Source organism: Oryx dammah, unplaced genomic scaffold (genome assembly GCF_014754425.2).
Source record: "Oryx dammah isolate SB20612 unplaced genomic scaffold, SCBI_Odam_1.1 HiC_scaffold_24, whole genome shotgun sequence".
In the NCBI taxonomy this organism is placed as follows: Eukaryota; Metazoa; Chordata; class Mammalia; order Artiodactyla; family Bovidae; genus Oryx; species Oryx dammah.
In genome coordinates, this window is record NW_024070208.1 from 29,582,970 (window position 1) to 29,600,242 (window position 17,273).

General features: G+C 42.1%; 1 protein-coding gene across 3 annotated transcripts in view; it reads right to left on the bottom strand.

Moving 5' to 3' along the window:
* Positions 1 to 216: 216 nt before the first annotated feature.
* B3GLCT (beta 3-glucosyltransferase) overlaps positions 217 to 17,273 on the bottom strand; it is a 109,913-nt gene continuing 92,856 nt past the window's right edge. For 2 of the 3 annotated variants that reach the window (XM_040267130.1, XM_040267131.1), the window contains exons 14-15: positions 11,622 to 11,766; positions 217 to 2,216 (exon numbers count right to left, since the gene is read on the bottom strand). In XM_040267130.1, coding sequence (XP_040123064.1) covers positions 2,049 to 2,216; positions 11,622 to 11,766 — 313 coding nt within the window. In that variant the 3' untranslated portion in view covers positions 217 to 2,048. The remainder of the gene's footprint in view (positions 2,217 to 11,621; positions 11,767 to 17,273) is intronic. The other variant, XR_005725697.1, reaches the window with a different exon arrangement.

A 17,273-nucleotide genomic window follows, 5' to 3' on the forward strand; every position in this document is an offset into this window, starting at 1 on the left:
TATAATAAAATAGATAATGGTTTTATAGACCATGTGTAAATACATCTTCAACGTCCATGGTTTTCTCTCAAAAGGACAGGTTTTTAGTTTTCTTTTTAAAAACTGTGTTTACCCAGCTGCCAACTTCCTCCTCTGATTTCATTATTTCCCTTTCCCCACGGCCCTCCCCACTCCCACTCCACTCGGACTCATAAATAGATTGGAGAAATCAGAAACTTAGGCAAAGTTCTTTTACTTCTTGTTAGGCTTACACAGTTCCAAAAAGTAAACATAATTAACAGAATACCTAAAAGTCCCAGAGGAGGCGCCCGGGTATCAGCAGAAGGCGCTGGTCATCGTAACAGAGAAAGCTGGACGAGGACCTTCACGTAGAGATGCTTCACGTTGAGTCCTCTCAGAGGAACACACTGTTCTCTGAGTGTGAACGGCCGGCACGAGTAGGAGCTGAAGGCTTTTCTCCACGGGGTCAGGCAGCCCAGCCCTCCAGGTGCGTGATTACAGGCGCCACGAAGGTGGCTACGACAGCGTCAGGAATCCCAGCTACGACAGCAGTACTGATGTCAGCAGCAGCAGCTTGGCCAGGCGTGTGAGTCCTTCAGGTGCTTCTCATCCAACCAACCCTGCTGGATCCATTCCCCGGACAGACCACAGAATCCACTTTCAGAGAGAGGAATCCAGTGTGTTCAGTTATCATTGAAAACACACCAGTCTTGGTACTGGCCAGTTTGGAAAAATGATAAATACTACTGCACTGTTTTGGAAATCCATATAAGCTGCAAGAAAAATGTATCGATAAAACACACACACATGGGTACATTTGGTGGCACAGCTTTAAAACCCTATGCTTGGATATAAAAACATTATAAACAAAATCAATAATTTTATTTAAAAAAAGTATTTTACTATGCCCAAATTAGTTTAAGACACAGTAAAATCAAATTTTGTGCAAATACCTTTAGAAAATGGAATTACATAATTAAATGTTAAATACAGAATAAGCTTTAAAAATTAATAGTGTATTAAATTACTATATATTAAAGCTATGATGTGGAAATTAGCGCAGTTTCAAAACACTGTTTGCAGATTTCATTCCTTGAGAACCCTGGGAAGTTGCCAAATCACCATGCAGCCCTCCCTGACACTGGGGAGGTCCTTTCTGAGTCTGGAGTCATTACGTAATATACAATAAGAATAAAATACCAGGTACAACTAATTTAATATACTTGCTGAGACTTTACACAGAGCTCAATGACTTGAATAAAATACAACGCTGTTTTTTAAATACTGAGAACATTTTTCTGGCAGCAGTCAGTACACTTTTGTGTTATAAGTAGGTCATAAAGATAGGGCTTCAGGGAGAAATAGAACACAGATGAACCTCTAAAGAAGCAGAAAACTCTCACAGAAGACTTCTTATTCTCTTTTTATGAGGCATAAACAGAAAAACAGATAAAACATAACAACCCTGATTACAGACTCCAGGGGATTTTTTCATTTGCTAGACTCTCATGATGTTTTAAGAATGATCCTTAATATAGCAGTTTTCCTACTGAGTTACCAGAAAATCATTTCGATCATCAATAGTATGGTTTAAAAGTTGGCCCCATGGTAAGATCCAGGTCAACACACCTTCTCTTCTTTATTTTATGTATAATGGTGAAGACAGTCACGTCTCTCCAGCCTCATGCCCAGCTGACACGTCCGTTATAATGAAGAGCGAGGACAGGAAGGAGACTTCTGGTACCATTTATTTTTCTGTGACAGAAATAAAGCTGTTGTTTCACAGCTTGAAAAATACACAGTAATCATTGTGTATTACAAGAACTGCATAATGCCAACGCAAGTGATTTTTTTTCCCCAGAAAAGCAAAAATATCTGTTTTCCCTATGACTTCTTCCCCGCCCCCAACTCAAAAATGACCACATCACTCGTCCACCTGCAATCAGGACGCTTCCGACACCATGTGTCACGCACAGGTGAGCCGCAAGACGCAGCCCAGCAGGACAGCGCGCGTCTGGGCCTCCGACCGTGCCCGCGGGCCCTATGCCTCACAGCTCCTCTCTGAGGCCTCTTCGGCTCTGCTGCCTGGCTCGGTCCTCCTCATCGGGCGCCAGCCACGTGAAGTAGACCTTCACAGGATCGATGTTCCAGTGCTTGTGGAAAGACACGGGAACCTGGTGAGACAGGAAGTCCTTAGGGTAATCCACGGGCCGCGCCTGCAGACAGAACAGAGAATCGCACCCTCTCACTCACCAGAAACAGTCCTGCTTCAGAATAGCATTGAAATGTGGATCGACTGCTTCCCTTCCAGAGCTAGTGTTGGTTATGGGAATCTAACAGCAAAGAGGAGAATCCTTTCCAGGAAAATCTGCCTCTAGGCTCTTTGCTTCTGCATCTCCAATTACTTCCTCACCCCCAGCACAATGCTCCAAACACATCCGCATTCTGCTCCTAGGTTCCACAGCCATGCCCCTGAGAGATCAACCGTGGTAATATGAAAAGGTTTCCTTGGTAAGTCATTTAAGTTACTATTAAAACTTCTGCAGAGAGGCAGAAAAACTTACTTCCCAGATCTAAAGAAACTCTGGCCATACACGGTGTGTGTATGGTGAGGTGGGGCAAGGCGTTCTGGGGGTTCCCATTGCCCATCTGCTGTTCTGACGTGGAATCAAGCATATGTCTTTCAGAGAAGGGAAACACAGATCTCATCAGGGACAAGGACAGGTCTAGAAAAGGAAACACTATAGAGACACACGGTTGATGGCTGGATGGCATCCTTGACTCAACAGATGTGAGTCTGAGCAAACTCCAGGAGATAATCAAGGACAAGGAAGCCCACTGTGATACAGTCCGTAGCATCGCAAAGAGACACAGTTTAGTGACTGAACAGGACCAGCAGTGGAGACACAAGGCAAACCTGTGGTGTCCTGGGTCTGCAAATACAGTGGGGAACGGCTGCAGATGCCTTCAAGGGAAGTGTGGGGGGCATGACTATCAGGCCATAAAACCAGGTTTGTGATGGTCCAACTCTGGAAATTTGCTAAGATGTTCACCAACACTGTGTGAGCATTGTGTATGGGATGTAAATCACAGGTCAGTACAGCTGTACAGCATCTATAATAGTTTTACCCTCCACTTGTTGCGCTGTTCAGTGAGCTGTCATCTCTAAAGATAAGGTTTACATTTTGCCCAACTTACGTCCTGCAGTTTTAAGCCATCTCTCTCTGTGTGGACACAGCGCCCCCTCTGCCTGTGTCGATTCTCTTTGGTATGTGGGCCCAGAGGTTGGTTATCAGAGGCAGTACAGACTTCTGAGCATCACAGATGCTGCTCTGGGTGCACTCTACTTTTCTGGTTTTGTCCTGTTCTTTTCCGTGACCTCATTTATCAGAAATGATTTCGCAAAGAGTCGGACACAACTGAGTGACTGAACTGAACTGAACTGGATGCTTAATAAGCCCGCACTTCACCTGCACGGATGACTCCTGAGATCCAATCAATCACTTGTGGAATCTGCATCAATAGAGGCAAAGGTATTATGGATTTATTTGTTCCTTTTAGATGTAATTATATTTCCCAACAGTTCATTTTAAAGTGTGAAAAAAACAAGCAACAATTTTGACACATTGCTAGATTTGGCTGGTTGACATTTTATTATGAATTTTTACATCTGTGTTCAAGAGAAACGCTGGCGTGTGGTTTACTTTTGTGATATCCCATTTTAATCCCTTTGTTAATTTTTTAGCTATTTTTTAAGTGATCTCCTTAGTGCTTGCTCCTGGGGATACAGTGTACATCTGTGGCATCATAAACTGAGTTGGGAAATATTCTTGCTGCTTCTCAAATTCAATTTCATCAATGTATAAAGGTTTAAATACATTTTCTATTTCTTAAGAAATAGACTTACTTAAAAAGTGTGATTCTATAAATTTCTCCACTTCATTTAAACTGTCTAATTTGTTGGCATAATTTTGGTAGGGTATATAATGATGCCCCTTTTTCACTTCTGAGTTTGGCAACTTACATCCTCTCTTATGCAATGCAGGAGACTCAGGATGGAGCCCTGGGTGGAGAAGATCCCCAGGAGAAGGGAATGGCTACCCACTCCTGTATTTCTGCCTGGGAAAGCCCATGGACAAGGAAGCCTGGCAGGCTACAGTCCTCAGGGTCACAAAAAAGTTGGGTACAACTTAGCAACTAACCAACAAACAACAGCAAAAACAAAACAACTGGTTTTCTGTTGGTCAAGCTAGTTAAAGGTTTATCGGATTAGAACTAATTTTTGGTTTAACTGATTTTCTGTTTCCTATTTCATTATCTGTGCTCCGATCTTTAGTATTTCTTTTATTCCACATAGTTCAGATTTGATTTTATATTATTCTGCTCTCAATGTAGAAACTTAGACTAGTAATTTAATATCTTTGTTCCTTTCTAACATCGCAGAGAGCTGGACATGACTGAGCGACTAAGCACAACCCAGCACAACATGTTTAAAACTATCAATTTCCCACTAACACTCTATCTTGTGAAAGTGAGAGTGTTAGTCGTTCAGTCGTGTCTGACTCGACTGACTCTTTGTGACCCTGTGGACTGTAGCCCACCAGCCTCCTCTGTCATAGGATTCTCCAGGCAAGAATACTGGAGTGGGTTTGCCATGTCCTTCTCCAGAGAACCTTCCCTACCGAGGGATCAAACCCAGGTCTCCAGCACTGCAGGTGGGTTCTTTAGTGTCTGAACCACCAGGGAAGCACAGCACAGCACAACATATTTAAAACTATAAATTTCCTACTAATTACTCTATAGCTGAACTCAAATTTTTGGATATGTTGTGTTCTCATTTTCTAATTTTCCTTATGATTTCTTTTTTCAACCCAAGGGTTATTTTAAAACATGTTGTTTAATTTCCAAATATTGGTGGAATTTCCCCATTTTCTGTTGATTCTAATTTCATTCCATTGTTCTGGGGGTACACTGTGTATGTTTTCAATCCTTTTAAATATATTGGGCAAAACAATATTACTTAGCTTATGGTCTATCCTAGAGAATGGACATATACATTTGAAAAAGAATGTTTATTCTACTGTCAGAATATTATTCTTTATGTGACAAGTCAAGTAGCTAATACTTGTCTGTTTCTCCTTTCAATTCCATTTGTTTCGTGTAATGTGAACATCTGTTAGCTGTAAACATGTGTTATATTATAATCGTTTTTTCTCTTGATGTTTTGACCTTCTGTCATGAAATGTCCCACTTTCTGTCTAGTAATATTTCTGTTCTTAAAATGTATTGTTTTTAATATTACTATAGCCACTCAAGCTCTCTTGTGATCAGCTGGTTGCACTGTATGGTTTTTTTTAGTTTTTTATACCATTTTTTAGGTTGAAATATAGTTAATTTACAGCTTTGTATTAGTTTCAGGTGTACTGCAAAGTGATTCTCTTTGTTCCAGTGCTTGTGGAAAGATATGTGTATATACACGTACAGATATTTTATGCTCACATTTTTCTTAATTTTTTATACATGTGTATATATACACACAAGCATGTATATACATATGGTCTTTCCAGTGTACTTACTCACTCGCTTATCTATTCCAGATACCACATGGTGTCATTTTCTCTCAGCCCAAAGGATTTTCTTTAGCTTTTTTTTAAGGGAAGGGAATGTCTGCTAGCAAAAAGCTCTTCTCACTTTTTGTTTATCTGGTAATGTCTCTATCCCACTTTCATTCTGGATGGATAGCTTTACTGATACAGAATTGTTGGTTAAATTCTTCCTTTTCTTTCTGCCTTCAGGTCTCTATTATTTCTAATGAGACATTAGCCAATAGCATTTTAATTTCAATTTTCATTAGGTTTTTTTATTAAGGTTTTCACTTTGTCATTGTTTTTCAACGACTGAACTATAACATGTTCATGTGTAATCTTTTCCTGATTATCCTGTAAGGGCCTTGTTGATTTCCTCAGATCAACAGATTGTTTCTCATTACAACATTTGAGAAAATGTTGTTTCTTCTAAAAAAAACAAAACAAACTGTCCCATTTTTTCTCTCTTCTCTTTTAAAAAGAACTCCCATTAAATGCATGTTGGTATACTTTATGTTTTACCACTTTGAGGACCCGTTCATTTTTCTTTAGTCTCGTTCTGTTCTTTGGATTAGGTAATTTCTATTCATTTGCCTTCAAACTTACTGATTGTTTCTTCCTTTAATTTTTTGATTTTTTTTTAATTAGGTGCTTTGAAGCCTTTGTCTGTCAAATCTAATACCTAGTCCTATTCAGAGTCCATTTCTGTTGACTACATTTCTCCCTGAATATGTTTCTTTGCAACTTTCACTGTAATTGGTTGGAAACTGGCTATTTTAAATAATGTTTTATAGCAACTCAAAAATTTGTTCACTCTTACTACTCTTTATAAAAGACTAACTTACTTGAACTTATACCATAGACTCCTTCTCCCTGGAAGATGTGGCTGCTTTTTTCTTCAAGTTTTAATTCTCATTTTTTAGCATGATTTTCTAGAAGTCACTCCTATGCGTGAGCAACTTAATCTAATCACTATCAGTCAGTTCAGTTCAGTCCCTCAGCCGTGTCTGACTCTCTGCGACCCCATGAATCCCAGCACGCCAGGCCTCCCTGTCCACCACCATATCCCGGAGTTTACTCTAACTAACATCCATTGAGTCAGTGATGCCATCCAGCCATCTCATCCTCTGTCGTCCCCTTCTCCTCCTGCCCCCAATCCATCCCAGCATCAGAGTCTTTTCCAATGAGTCAACTCTTCCCATGAGGTGGCCAAAGTACTGGAGTTTCAGCTTTAGCATCATTCCTTCCAAAGAACACCCAAAGCTGAACTCCTTTAGAATGGACAGGTTGGATCTCCTTGCAGTCCAAGGGACTCTCAAGAGTCTTCTCCAACACCACAGTTCAAAAGCATCAGTTCTTCAGCGCTCAGCCTTCTTCACAGTCCAACTCTCACATCCATACATGACCACTGGAAAAACCATAGCCTTGACTAGATGGACCTCTGTTAGCAAAGTAATGTCTCTGCTTTTCAATATGCTATCTAGGTTGGTCATAACTTTTCTTCCAAGGAGTAAGCATCTTTTAATTTCATGGATGCAATCACCATCTGTAGTGATTTTGGAGCCCCAAAAAATAAAGTCAGCCACTGTTTCCCTATCTATTTCCCATGAAGTGATGGGACCAGATGCCATGATCTTCGTTTTCTGAATGTTGAGCTTTAAGCCAACTTTTTCACTCTCCTCTTTCACTTTTATCAAGAGGCTCTTTAGTTCCTCTTCACTTTCTGCCATAAGGGTGCTATCATCTGCATATCTGAGGTTATTGATGTTTCTCCCGGAAATCCTGATTCCAGCTTGTGCTTCTTCCAGCCCAGTGTGTCTCATGATGTACTCTGCATATAAATTAAACAAGCAGAGTGACAATATACAGTCTTGACGTACGCCTTTTCCTATTTGGAACCAGTCTGTTGTTCCATGTCCAGTTCTAACTGTTGCTTCCTGACCTGCATACAGGTTTCTCAAGAGGCTGGTCAGGTGGTCTTGGATTCCCATCTCTTGAAGAATTTTCCACAGTTTATTGTGATCCACACAGTCAAAGGCTTTGGCATAGTCAATAAAGCAGAAATAGATGTTTTTCTGAAACTCTCTTGTTTTTTCGATGATGCAGCAGATGTTGGCAATTTGATCTCTGGTTCCTCTGACTTTTCTAAAACAAGCTTGAACATCAGGGAGTTCACAGTTCACGTACTGCTGAAGCCTGGCTTGGAGAATTTTGAGCATTACTTTACTAGCATGTGAGATGAGTGCAACTGTGCAGTAGTTTGAGCATTCTTTTGCATTGCCTTTCTTTGGGACTGGAATGAAAACTGACCTTTTCCAGTCCTGTGGCCACTGCTGAGTTCTCCAAATTTGCTGGCATATTGAATGTAGCACTTTCACAGCTTCATCTTTCAGGATTTGAAATAGCTCAACTGGAATTCCATCACCTCCACTAGCTTTGTTCATATTGATGCTTCCTAAGGCCCACTTGACTTCACATTCCAGGATGTCTGGCTCTAGGTGAGTGATCATACCATCGTGATTATCTTGGTCATGGAGATCTTTTTTGTACAGTTCTTCTGTGTATTCTTGCCACCTCTTCTTAATATCTTCTGCTTCTGTTAGGTCCATACCATTTCTGTCCTTTATCGAGCCCATCTTTGCATGAAATGTTCCCTTGGTATCTCTAATTTTCTTGAAGAGATCTCTAGTTTTTCCCATTCTGTTGTTTTCCTCTATTTCTTTGCACTGATTGCTGAGGAAGGCTTTCTTATATCTCTCCTTCCTTTTCTTTGGAACTCTGCATTCAGATGCCTTCTCTTTCCTTTTCTCCTTTGTTTTTGGCTTCTCTTCTTTTCACAGCTATTTGTAAGGCCTCCTCAGACAGCCATTTTGCTTTTTTGCATTTCTTTTTCTTGGGGATGGTCTTGATCCCCGTCTCCTATACAGTGTCACGAGCCTCATTCCACAGTTCATCAGGCACTCTGTCGATCAGATCTTGGTGCTTAAATCTATTTCTCACTTCCACTGTATAATCATGAAGGATTTGATTTAGGTCATACCTGAATGGTCTAGTGGTTTTCTCTACTTTCTTCAATTTAAGTCTGAATTTGGCAATAAGGAGCTCATGATCTGAGCCACAGTCAGCTCCTGGTCTTGTTTTTGCTGACTGTATAGAGCTTCTCCATCTTTGGCAGCAAAGAATATAATCAATCAGATTTCAGTGTTGACCTCTTGTGTTGTTGGAAGAGGGTGTTTGCTATGACCAGTGCATTCTCTTGGCAAAACTCTATTAGCCTTTGCCCTGCTTCATTCTGTATTCCAAGGCCAAATTTGCCTGTTATTCCAGGTGTTTCTTGACTTTCTACTTTTGCATTCCAGTCCCCTATAATGAAAAGGACATCGTTTTGGGGTGTTAGTTCTAAAAAGTCTTGTAGGTCTTCATAGAACCATTCAACTTCAGCTTCTTCAGCGTTACTGGTTGGGGCATAGACTTGGATTACTGTGATACTGAATGGTTTGCCTTGGAAACAAACAGAGATCATTCTGTCGTTTTTGAGATTGCAACCAAGTACTGCATTTTTTACTGTTTTGTTGACCATGATGGCTACTCCATTTCTTCTAAGGGATTCCTGCCCACAGTAGTAGATATAATGGTCATCCAGGTTCCTATGCAATATTGCTCTTTACAGCATTGGACCTTGCTTCTATCACCAGTCACATCCACAGCTGAGTACTGTGTTTGCTTTGGCTCCATCCCTTCATTCTTTCTGGAGTTATTTCTCCACTGATCTCCAGAAGTGTGTTGGGCACCTACAGAACTGGGGAGTTCCTCTTTCAGTATCCTATCATTTTGCCTTTTCATACTGCCCATGGGGTTCTCAAGGCAAGAATACTGAAGTGGTTTGCCATTCCCTTCTCCAGTGGACCACATTCTGTCAGACCTCTCCACCATGACCCGCCCATCTTGGGTTGCCCCACACAGCATGGCTTAGTTTCATTGAGTTAGACAAGGCTGATTCATTGAGGCATCAGAGGGCAGACACACAAACCATAATCACAGAAAATAGTCAATCTTATCACACGGACCACAGTCATACTCATTAGTGGCATATAATTTTGGAACCACAGGAAAACCACATGCTCTAGACACTTTGTTTTTAACCGAGAGCTATACTACACATTCCTTGAGGTCTGTTCTGAACCTGTGATTTCACAATAACCTTCCCTGACTCAAAAGAGAAGGAATGGGGCCCAGGCAACTTTGAATCCAGCTTGTTCCCACACACACACTCTAACTCACTAAGAATCCTAGATTTTTTTCTCTTTCTCAATATGAACAGATACACTCTCTGTGTGAAAGTATTAGTCGCTCATGTATCATGTCTGACTCTTTCCAGTGTTCAAACATTACAAATGGAAAGTAATGTCCAAATCAGAGCAAACTCTCTTAAAAGAGGCTTAAGAATTGGAAGATAAAGCAGTGTCTGTTGGGGAGGATGGGTTTTGAGCACACTTTATGACTTTGGAAAGGTTTAAAATGTATTATGTGAATTAGCAAAATCAAGAGTTTTAAAGTTTGGGAAACACTTTTTAAATTACTTTCAAAAGGACTTTGACTTACTGATTATTTTCCCTCTTTCTTTTCTCCTTATCGTTTCACTTACTAATGAATTCTTCCCTAAAGAAGCTGCTATAAAAAACTAAGACTGTGATGTGTGCTGTGTGCTCAGTCGTGTCCAACTCTCTGCGGCCCCTGGGACCATAGCCCAGCAGGCTCCTCTGTCCATGGGATTCTCCAGGCAAAAACACTGGAGTGGGTTCCCATGCCCTCCTCCAGGGGGTCTACCCAGGGATCGAACCTGCAACTCCCTCATCGGGTTCTTTACCACTGAGCCACCTGGGAAGCCCCAAGTCTGTGATATTACCAGTGACAAATTATTTCCCTTATACACCAACAGTGTTCATTGTCCTTCCTCTCTGTGAGTGAAACATTATGAGATAGAACAAGAGAGAGGGGTCAGAGAGGATAACCTGCTTTTCTAAGTCCTCAGAACACCACATATAGGCTGAAGGTTTTAAAAGACGGCCAAGTACCTTCCGACTTGTACCAAGGAGGTGGCTTCTCAGACACTTCTTACTGTAAAGTTCTTTTTTTTATCCTTCCTTGCAGTCCTCGAGAACGCAAAAACTGGACTCTGCCTCTGTTGGTGACTTAAGCACTCTCTGTGCCTTGCTCAAGCTCTCCTGCAGTGCCGTTCCTGTCATGCCCAGGTCTCTGTATGGCTACTGGTTATTGAATAAGCATGAAGACTATATTTTCAATGTAAGGGAGGATACTTAAAATACATGTGCATTTAGATATTTCCAATTTCAAAAAGCTTTGACTTTCTCAACAATGGGTGTGAGCTATGGTTATTTTGTAAAATTTTACATAAAATGTAAAAATACTCTACTAGGATTTCCTTCTTACCCCACATTGCAGGATGGTGACCTTATTAGCACCAACCACCCCTTGTGAACATAACCTCATCTCTTTTATAACCCCCAGAATATATGCTTATTGAGATACTATACTGAAATTTAATTAGTTTAATAGCAACCAAAGGGGAGAAAGCCCAATAAAAAGGCAGCCAATGCTATAAAGACTGAGGCCAGTGGAGAACTGCAAACACTTGGTGGTAAGCAGGACAATATTGGGTCAGTCCTGATATTTCTAAATAGCATCTGATAGTTTCTAAATGCCATAAATTTTTTTTTTAACAAAAAAGGGAGTAGGGGGAAGGAACAGCTTTTACCTGGTCCTGCATGCAAGGATGCAGGTCAAACACTATTTCATTTCGTGTATGTTTCTGCGTTCCATCTTCATGTTATACAGGTACAGCAACAACCCTCTGGACAAACAGGTCTAGTTAAAGATGTCCCCACCTGGAGCCTGTCTACACAGTTCTTAAGACTGTTTCCAGAAGAATACGTGAAGAGAAAAAAGTAGGATCTTCAAGTGAGAAGAAAATCCCCATCTCCCGCTCTGAGGTGGGAATAAAACCCTTCTTCTCACCTGATGGAAGAGAGGGCTGTGTGTCACGGGGATGCCTAACCCACTGAAGCACATCCCTAGGACCATGTCATCTGGAGCATCATTGCTGTAGCAGCGACATTTGCTGGCGAGAAGTCTCCTGATGGCCTCTCTGCTGAAAACCATTCTAGGGGAAGCCAGAGCAGACAGAGAAGGCAGTTAGGTCCTTGCGGCTGGTAATCTAAACGAGGAAACAGAGTTGAGAACCACAATTCTCATACAGATGTCAACATCAGTAGTGTTTCATAAAAATCACTTTTACGATATTTAATAAGCAATTGTATTTCTTCATATGTATCTTACACACAAATAAATAGGCAGTATTCTTTTTCTAGTATGTCACTGGAAAATTAGAAGAGTTCGTAAGTTCACATGCTTAATGAGATCAGTAACAAAATATGCCAACATTCCCCCAGCAGGCAGATGGACCCAGATACACAAAGTACCTAAGTCATACAGGTGATAACTGACAATGAGATCAAATCTACTGAAAAACACGCATGGTCCACGTGATTCCTGCTCACAGAAGCCTCCTTAAGGTGATTCTGAGAAGGGTGGTGGGAGAAGGAGACAGATTTGCCTCCACTGGTGCTAAAACGCTGCCTGACCTGACACGCCAGGCACCTCCTAGTGGGACTCACACTGTTCCCGCCTTTCTGCGCTCTCCCTAGCGCTGCAGAAGCTGGAAATTTTGCAGTGCCCTCCAGACTCCCTGGCCAGCTACATCCCGGCTTCATCCTGACAGCAAGGGGCATATCCCCGGCTCCTGGCTCAGCTGGTCTCTATACAGAGGCAGGTGTTGGGGGTGCGGAAGCCACAGGCTCCAGGAGCGCTGGCACAGGCTGGCAGAGCTTTAGGGACGGTTCCCAAGCAGCAGTGGGAGCCAGTCCCAGGTCCGCACCGGGTGCTGCATTGCTAGCCTGACGGCAGCAGTGGCCACAGCAACCTGTACCAACGGACTTCTGAATCCAGCACCTTCTGCTCCTCCAGCCTCAGGAACAACAGCACTTCCTGGAGTTACTGAGCTCTGGGTAAAGCCACCAGCTCCCTCTTAGTCCTCTGGCCCTTTCCAATACTCTTGTACCAAGTTCCTGCAATAAATTCTCTTCTTTTTCAATACAGATCAGTTTCTAGTTTCCCTTCTGGTCCTAGAGTAGTACTAGATGATTTCGTATCATGAATAACCCAAGAGCTGATAGGACTAAGATGATTCACAAGTTCATTCCCATTAAGCCAAGACTTTACTGACGGCAAAACTATCTATGTATCCATATATTCCCATCGTCAAATAGAGGGTCTCACAGTAAGTCCTAAATAAAGGTCTGATGATCCAACAAGTGAGAACAAGCCACTTCTGCAAAGCTCTTCCTGAGGGAGGGAAAGAGGACGGTGCCCTTGAGCACAGTCCCTGATGCAAACACATCCATTCCCGCTCAGCGGGGCTCAGTTCAGAACTGTGGAACCAGCACCAGTGACCACAGCCGGTGAAGCAGCAACATGGAAGACTCCCTGCCTTTGCTGAGATGTCACAAGACTGGATGGAATACGACAAGAGGAAAAAGAAGCTCTTTATTTAAGGTGATCCAAGGAAATATGGCTGTACAAGAAGAAAAATGGTGCTATGAACTACACAAAAGGGAACTCCAAGTTTGAAAACTAACCATGAACTGCCTCCCTTAAAAATCGAGCATTCATCAGTGACTCTCAAAATGGCTTAAAGAATTAAACCTAAGACGTGATACCATAGAATTAGAAAACAGCACAGGTAAAACCTTCTCCAGCATAAATGGTACAATGATTTTTCTTAGGTCAGCCTCCCAAGACAATAGAAATAAAATAAAAAAATGGGACCTAATCAAACTTACAAGCTTTTGTACAGCAAAGGAAGTCATAAAAGAAAGACAACCTATGGAATGGGTGAAAATAGTTGCAAATGATGCAACAAGGCCTTAATCTCCAAAACATACAAATAGGTAATACAGCTCAACAGAAAAACAACCCAAACACTGAGCAGAAGACCTTAATAGACATTTCTCCAAAGAAGACATACAGATAGCCAATAGGCACAGGAAAAGATGTTCAACATTGCTAATTATTACAGAAATGAGAATCTAAAACTACAATGAGGCACCACTTCTCACTGGTCAAAATGGCCATCATTAAAAAGTCTACAAATAACAAATGCTGGAGAGGGTGTGGAGAACAGGGAACTCTCTTACACTGTAGGTAAGAATGTAAGTTGATGTGGTCACTATGGAAAATAGTATAGAGGTTCTTCAGAAAACTAAAACTAGAATTACCATATGATCCAACAACCCCACTCAGACAAAACTATAATTCAAAAGAGACATACACCCCTGTTTTCACAGCACTATTCACAGCAGCCAAGACATGGAAACTAAAATGTCTAACAGATAAATGGATAAAAATGATGTGATACACACACACACACACACGCACGCATGCGCGCACACACACACACAATGCAATACTACTCAGTCATTAAAAACAAAATGAAATAATGCCACTTGCAGCAACATGGATGCAACTAGAGATTATCATATTAAGTGAAGTTGTCAGAAAGACAGACAAATACCATGCGATAGCGCTTTTTATGTGGAATCTAAAATATGGCACAAATGAATCTGCCTACAAAACAGAAACAGACTCATAGAAAAGAGACTTGTGGTTACCAAGGGGGAGAGAGGGATGGAGTGGGAGTTTAGAGTTTTGGATGTAGGTGTTAGTCACTCAGTCATGTCTGACTCTTTGAGACCCTACGGACTGCAGCCCACCAGGCTCCACTGTCCATGGAATTCTCCAAGCAAGAATACTGGAGTGGGCTGCCATTTCCTTCTCCTTACAGATGCAAGCTATTGCATTTAGAATGGATAAACTACAAGGTCCTGCTGAATAGCACAGGAACTATATCCAATCTCCTGGGATAAACCATAGTGGAAAAGAATATTTGAGAAGAATGTCTATATAACTGAGTCACTTTGCTATATAGCAGAAATGAGCACAACACTGTGTAAATCATCAGTTAAAAAAATAAAAGTAAAAAATGTTAATTATAAAAAAGATGGTGAAAGGCTATAAGACTAATAATATGACTTCCTTTAATATACAATATAGTAATTTTAAAAATAGTTTAAAAATAAGGAAAACTAAAATAGGAGTCAGGGACTTGCCCAAGGGCATACCTGCAAATCAAGACACCTGCAGAAGTGTGTCAGAAACAGGCCAGACCTGTGGTGGGCTCAGATGAACAGGTCATGGTGGCCTCTCTGGGTAACAGTGCCAAGGCCTCTTCCAAGGAGGAGCCAGATCACCAATAACATCCTGAGCACAGCTTCATACCCAAACATATGTAAGCACTTTTTAAAAAAACAGTTATTAAACTAATTATCTCTAATTACCCAAACTTTCAAGGAGTAAGCAACAAAGTAGAAAACAGACAAGTGGATTCTAATAGTGCAAAGGTCTCATTTTCCACACATACATCACTGGAGTCTACACTCCTGGGTTATCCCTGATAACTGGGGCTTAAGAGGGTGATTTAAAGCAATGGTTTTCAAAAACTTACTTGACGCTAAACCACAGCGAGGAAACAAGAAACACAGTCCATATGTAACCATTTATGTTTTTTATATGTGTGTAAAACTGAAAAATACACATAACATTTGCTACATAATATATCTATTTTATTCTGTTCTGTTCTATATTTCATTATTTTTAAATGTTGGCTGTGATCCATTAACTGGTTTTTAAAAGCCATTGATTGATTCCGACTTGCTGTTTAGAAAATAAGCCTGTTGGTTCTTAAGCTAGATCATCAGAAAAGTCTCTTGTAACATCAGAGAAACTAGTATGCCTGCAGCTTTTACCAAAGGCAGAAATGAGACAATCTCATGAAGAATGTTTCTGCACCTTTGGGAAGTGCTGCTATGAACAGAACATTACACTGGTCCATGTTAGTCATATAAAGATCAGTACCAGTGTTCATGCATCTGCTTATTCATTTGTCCCCTGGACCCTGAAAACTGCGTCTCCACGACAGGAAGTGAGGGTGGAATGAGAAATGAGATGCAGGTGCCGCCTTCAAATAATTCATCATTTGGGTGGAAAACAGGAAAGTAAATAGGCAATTAAATGATAATGGTCGGCATAATGTGCTTTGTGTATATGAGGAAGCTATCTAACCCAGATTCAGGAGCCAGACTAGCTTAGGGCTTGAGAGTGATACATTGTCCACAAGAAGCAGAAGGATTAGCCAGCTGACAGAGGCGGAAGGCGGCCGGGGGCGGGCTGGGGAACTGTGCTATGCAGAGCCCAGCAGACGCCGTACGTGAGGGAAGGGTTAAAAGACAGTGCCTCCGAGGAACTGAAAGAGGTTCAGCACAAATTCTCTCAGGATGAGGGTGCAGATAAATGAGGCTAAGACGACAGAACAGCATCTGCCAAGACAGAGGCAGGCCTGGTGAGCCCCAGTGAGGAAACTGGACTTTATCCCAATGGAAATGAGGGGCTGTACAAGGGCGCGTAAGACTTCCACTCCCCTGGTCCCGCAAAGAAAAACCCAAATAAGATACAAATCACACTAACCTAAGGAACTGCTGAAGAGATGAGTGAGTGGAAGCCTAGATGAGCCAGCTTCCAGGAAAGAGCCTTGCCCAGACGAGAGGGTCTAGGGGTGGGAAGGCAGGAAGAAAGACAGGTTAGAGACGTAGCCCCAAGGCCGGGTCTCGAGCACGTGGGGGCTGGGGGTTAGGCCAACGAGAGGTGGTTAAAAGTGAGGCCTGATCCAGGTCAGTGTGAGTCTGGTTGAAATCTGAGCGATCATCTTCTAGTCAGATGCCTGCAGTAGGAAGGCAGCGCAGCCTCTGAGCAGGGAACGAGAGGACCATAGAGAGTCTCTGACAACAGCACAGCGGGGAGGAGGATGAGGGGCAGGGGGCCCAGGAGGCTATGGCTCTGCCCCTTCTGGGGTCAAAGTATTAACACATTCCTTCTGCAAAATACAGCGACCCAAGTACAAAGCACAGTTGTTGCTCAGCTGCTCAGCCATGTCTGACTCCTTGCAACACCATGGGCTGCAGCATGCCAGGCTTCCCTGTCCTTCACTACCCTTTACAAAAGGGGAAACTCTGGCTTAATGGACACCAGCCCCTCACCCAGGATACTAATGCATTACCACAAGGCTGCAAAGAGCTGGAACCTTCTTAAACGATGACAAGCTCAACACTCCTCGGCTTGATGCTTTAGTGTCTTCTCCAAGGCCCCTGTGGACCCCTACTTCCTACTGCTAATGGCCTCAGGTAGATCAACAAAAGATCAGTACTTGCCCAGGCCTGGTTATCACTAGGAAAGGCCACCTCCACAATCATGCTGCAGTCACCACTGACCAGGCCAGACCAAAACAGGAACCCCTGGAAGACCACCCTGTAGTCGTAGGCCCGGTTCTAACCTAGGGGATTGCAAAGTAAGAATAAACAGTCCGAGGGTTCAGAAATCTACAATGCAGTGAATGTTGCCCACCACATAGTGGATACTCAACAAAACCTGCTGAATACGTGTAAATCACTACAGTGGATAAGAAGATTCTCCCTAAACACCCAGCAGCAAATACTATCG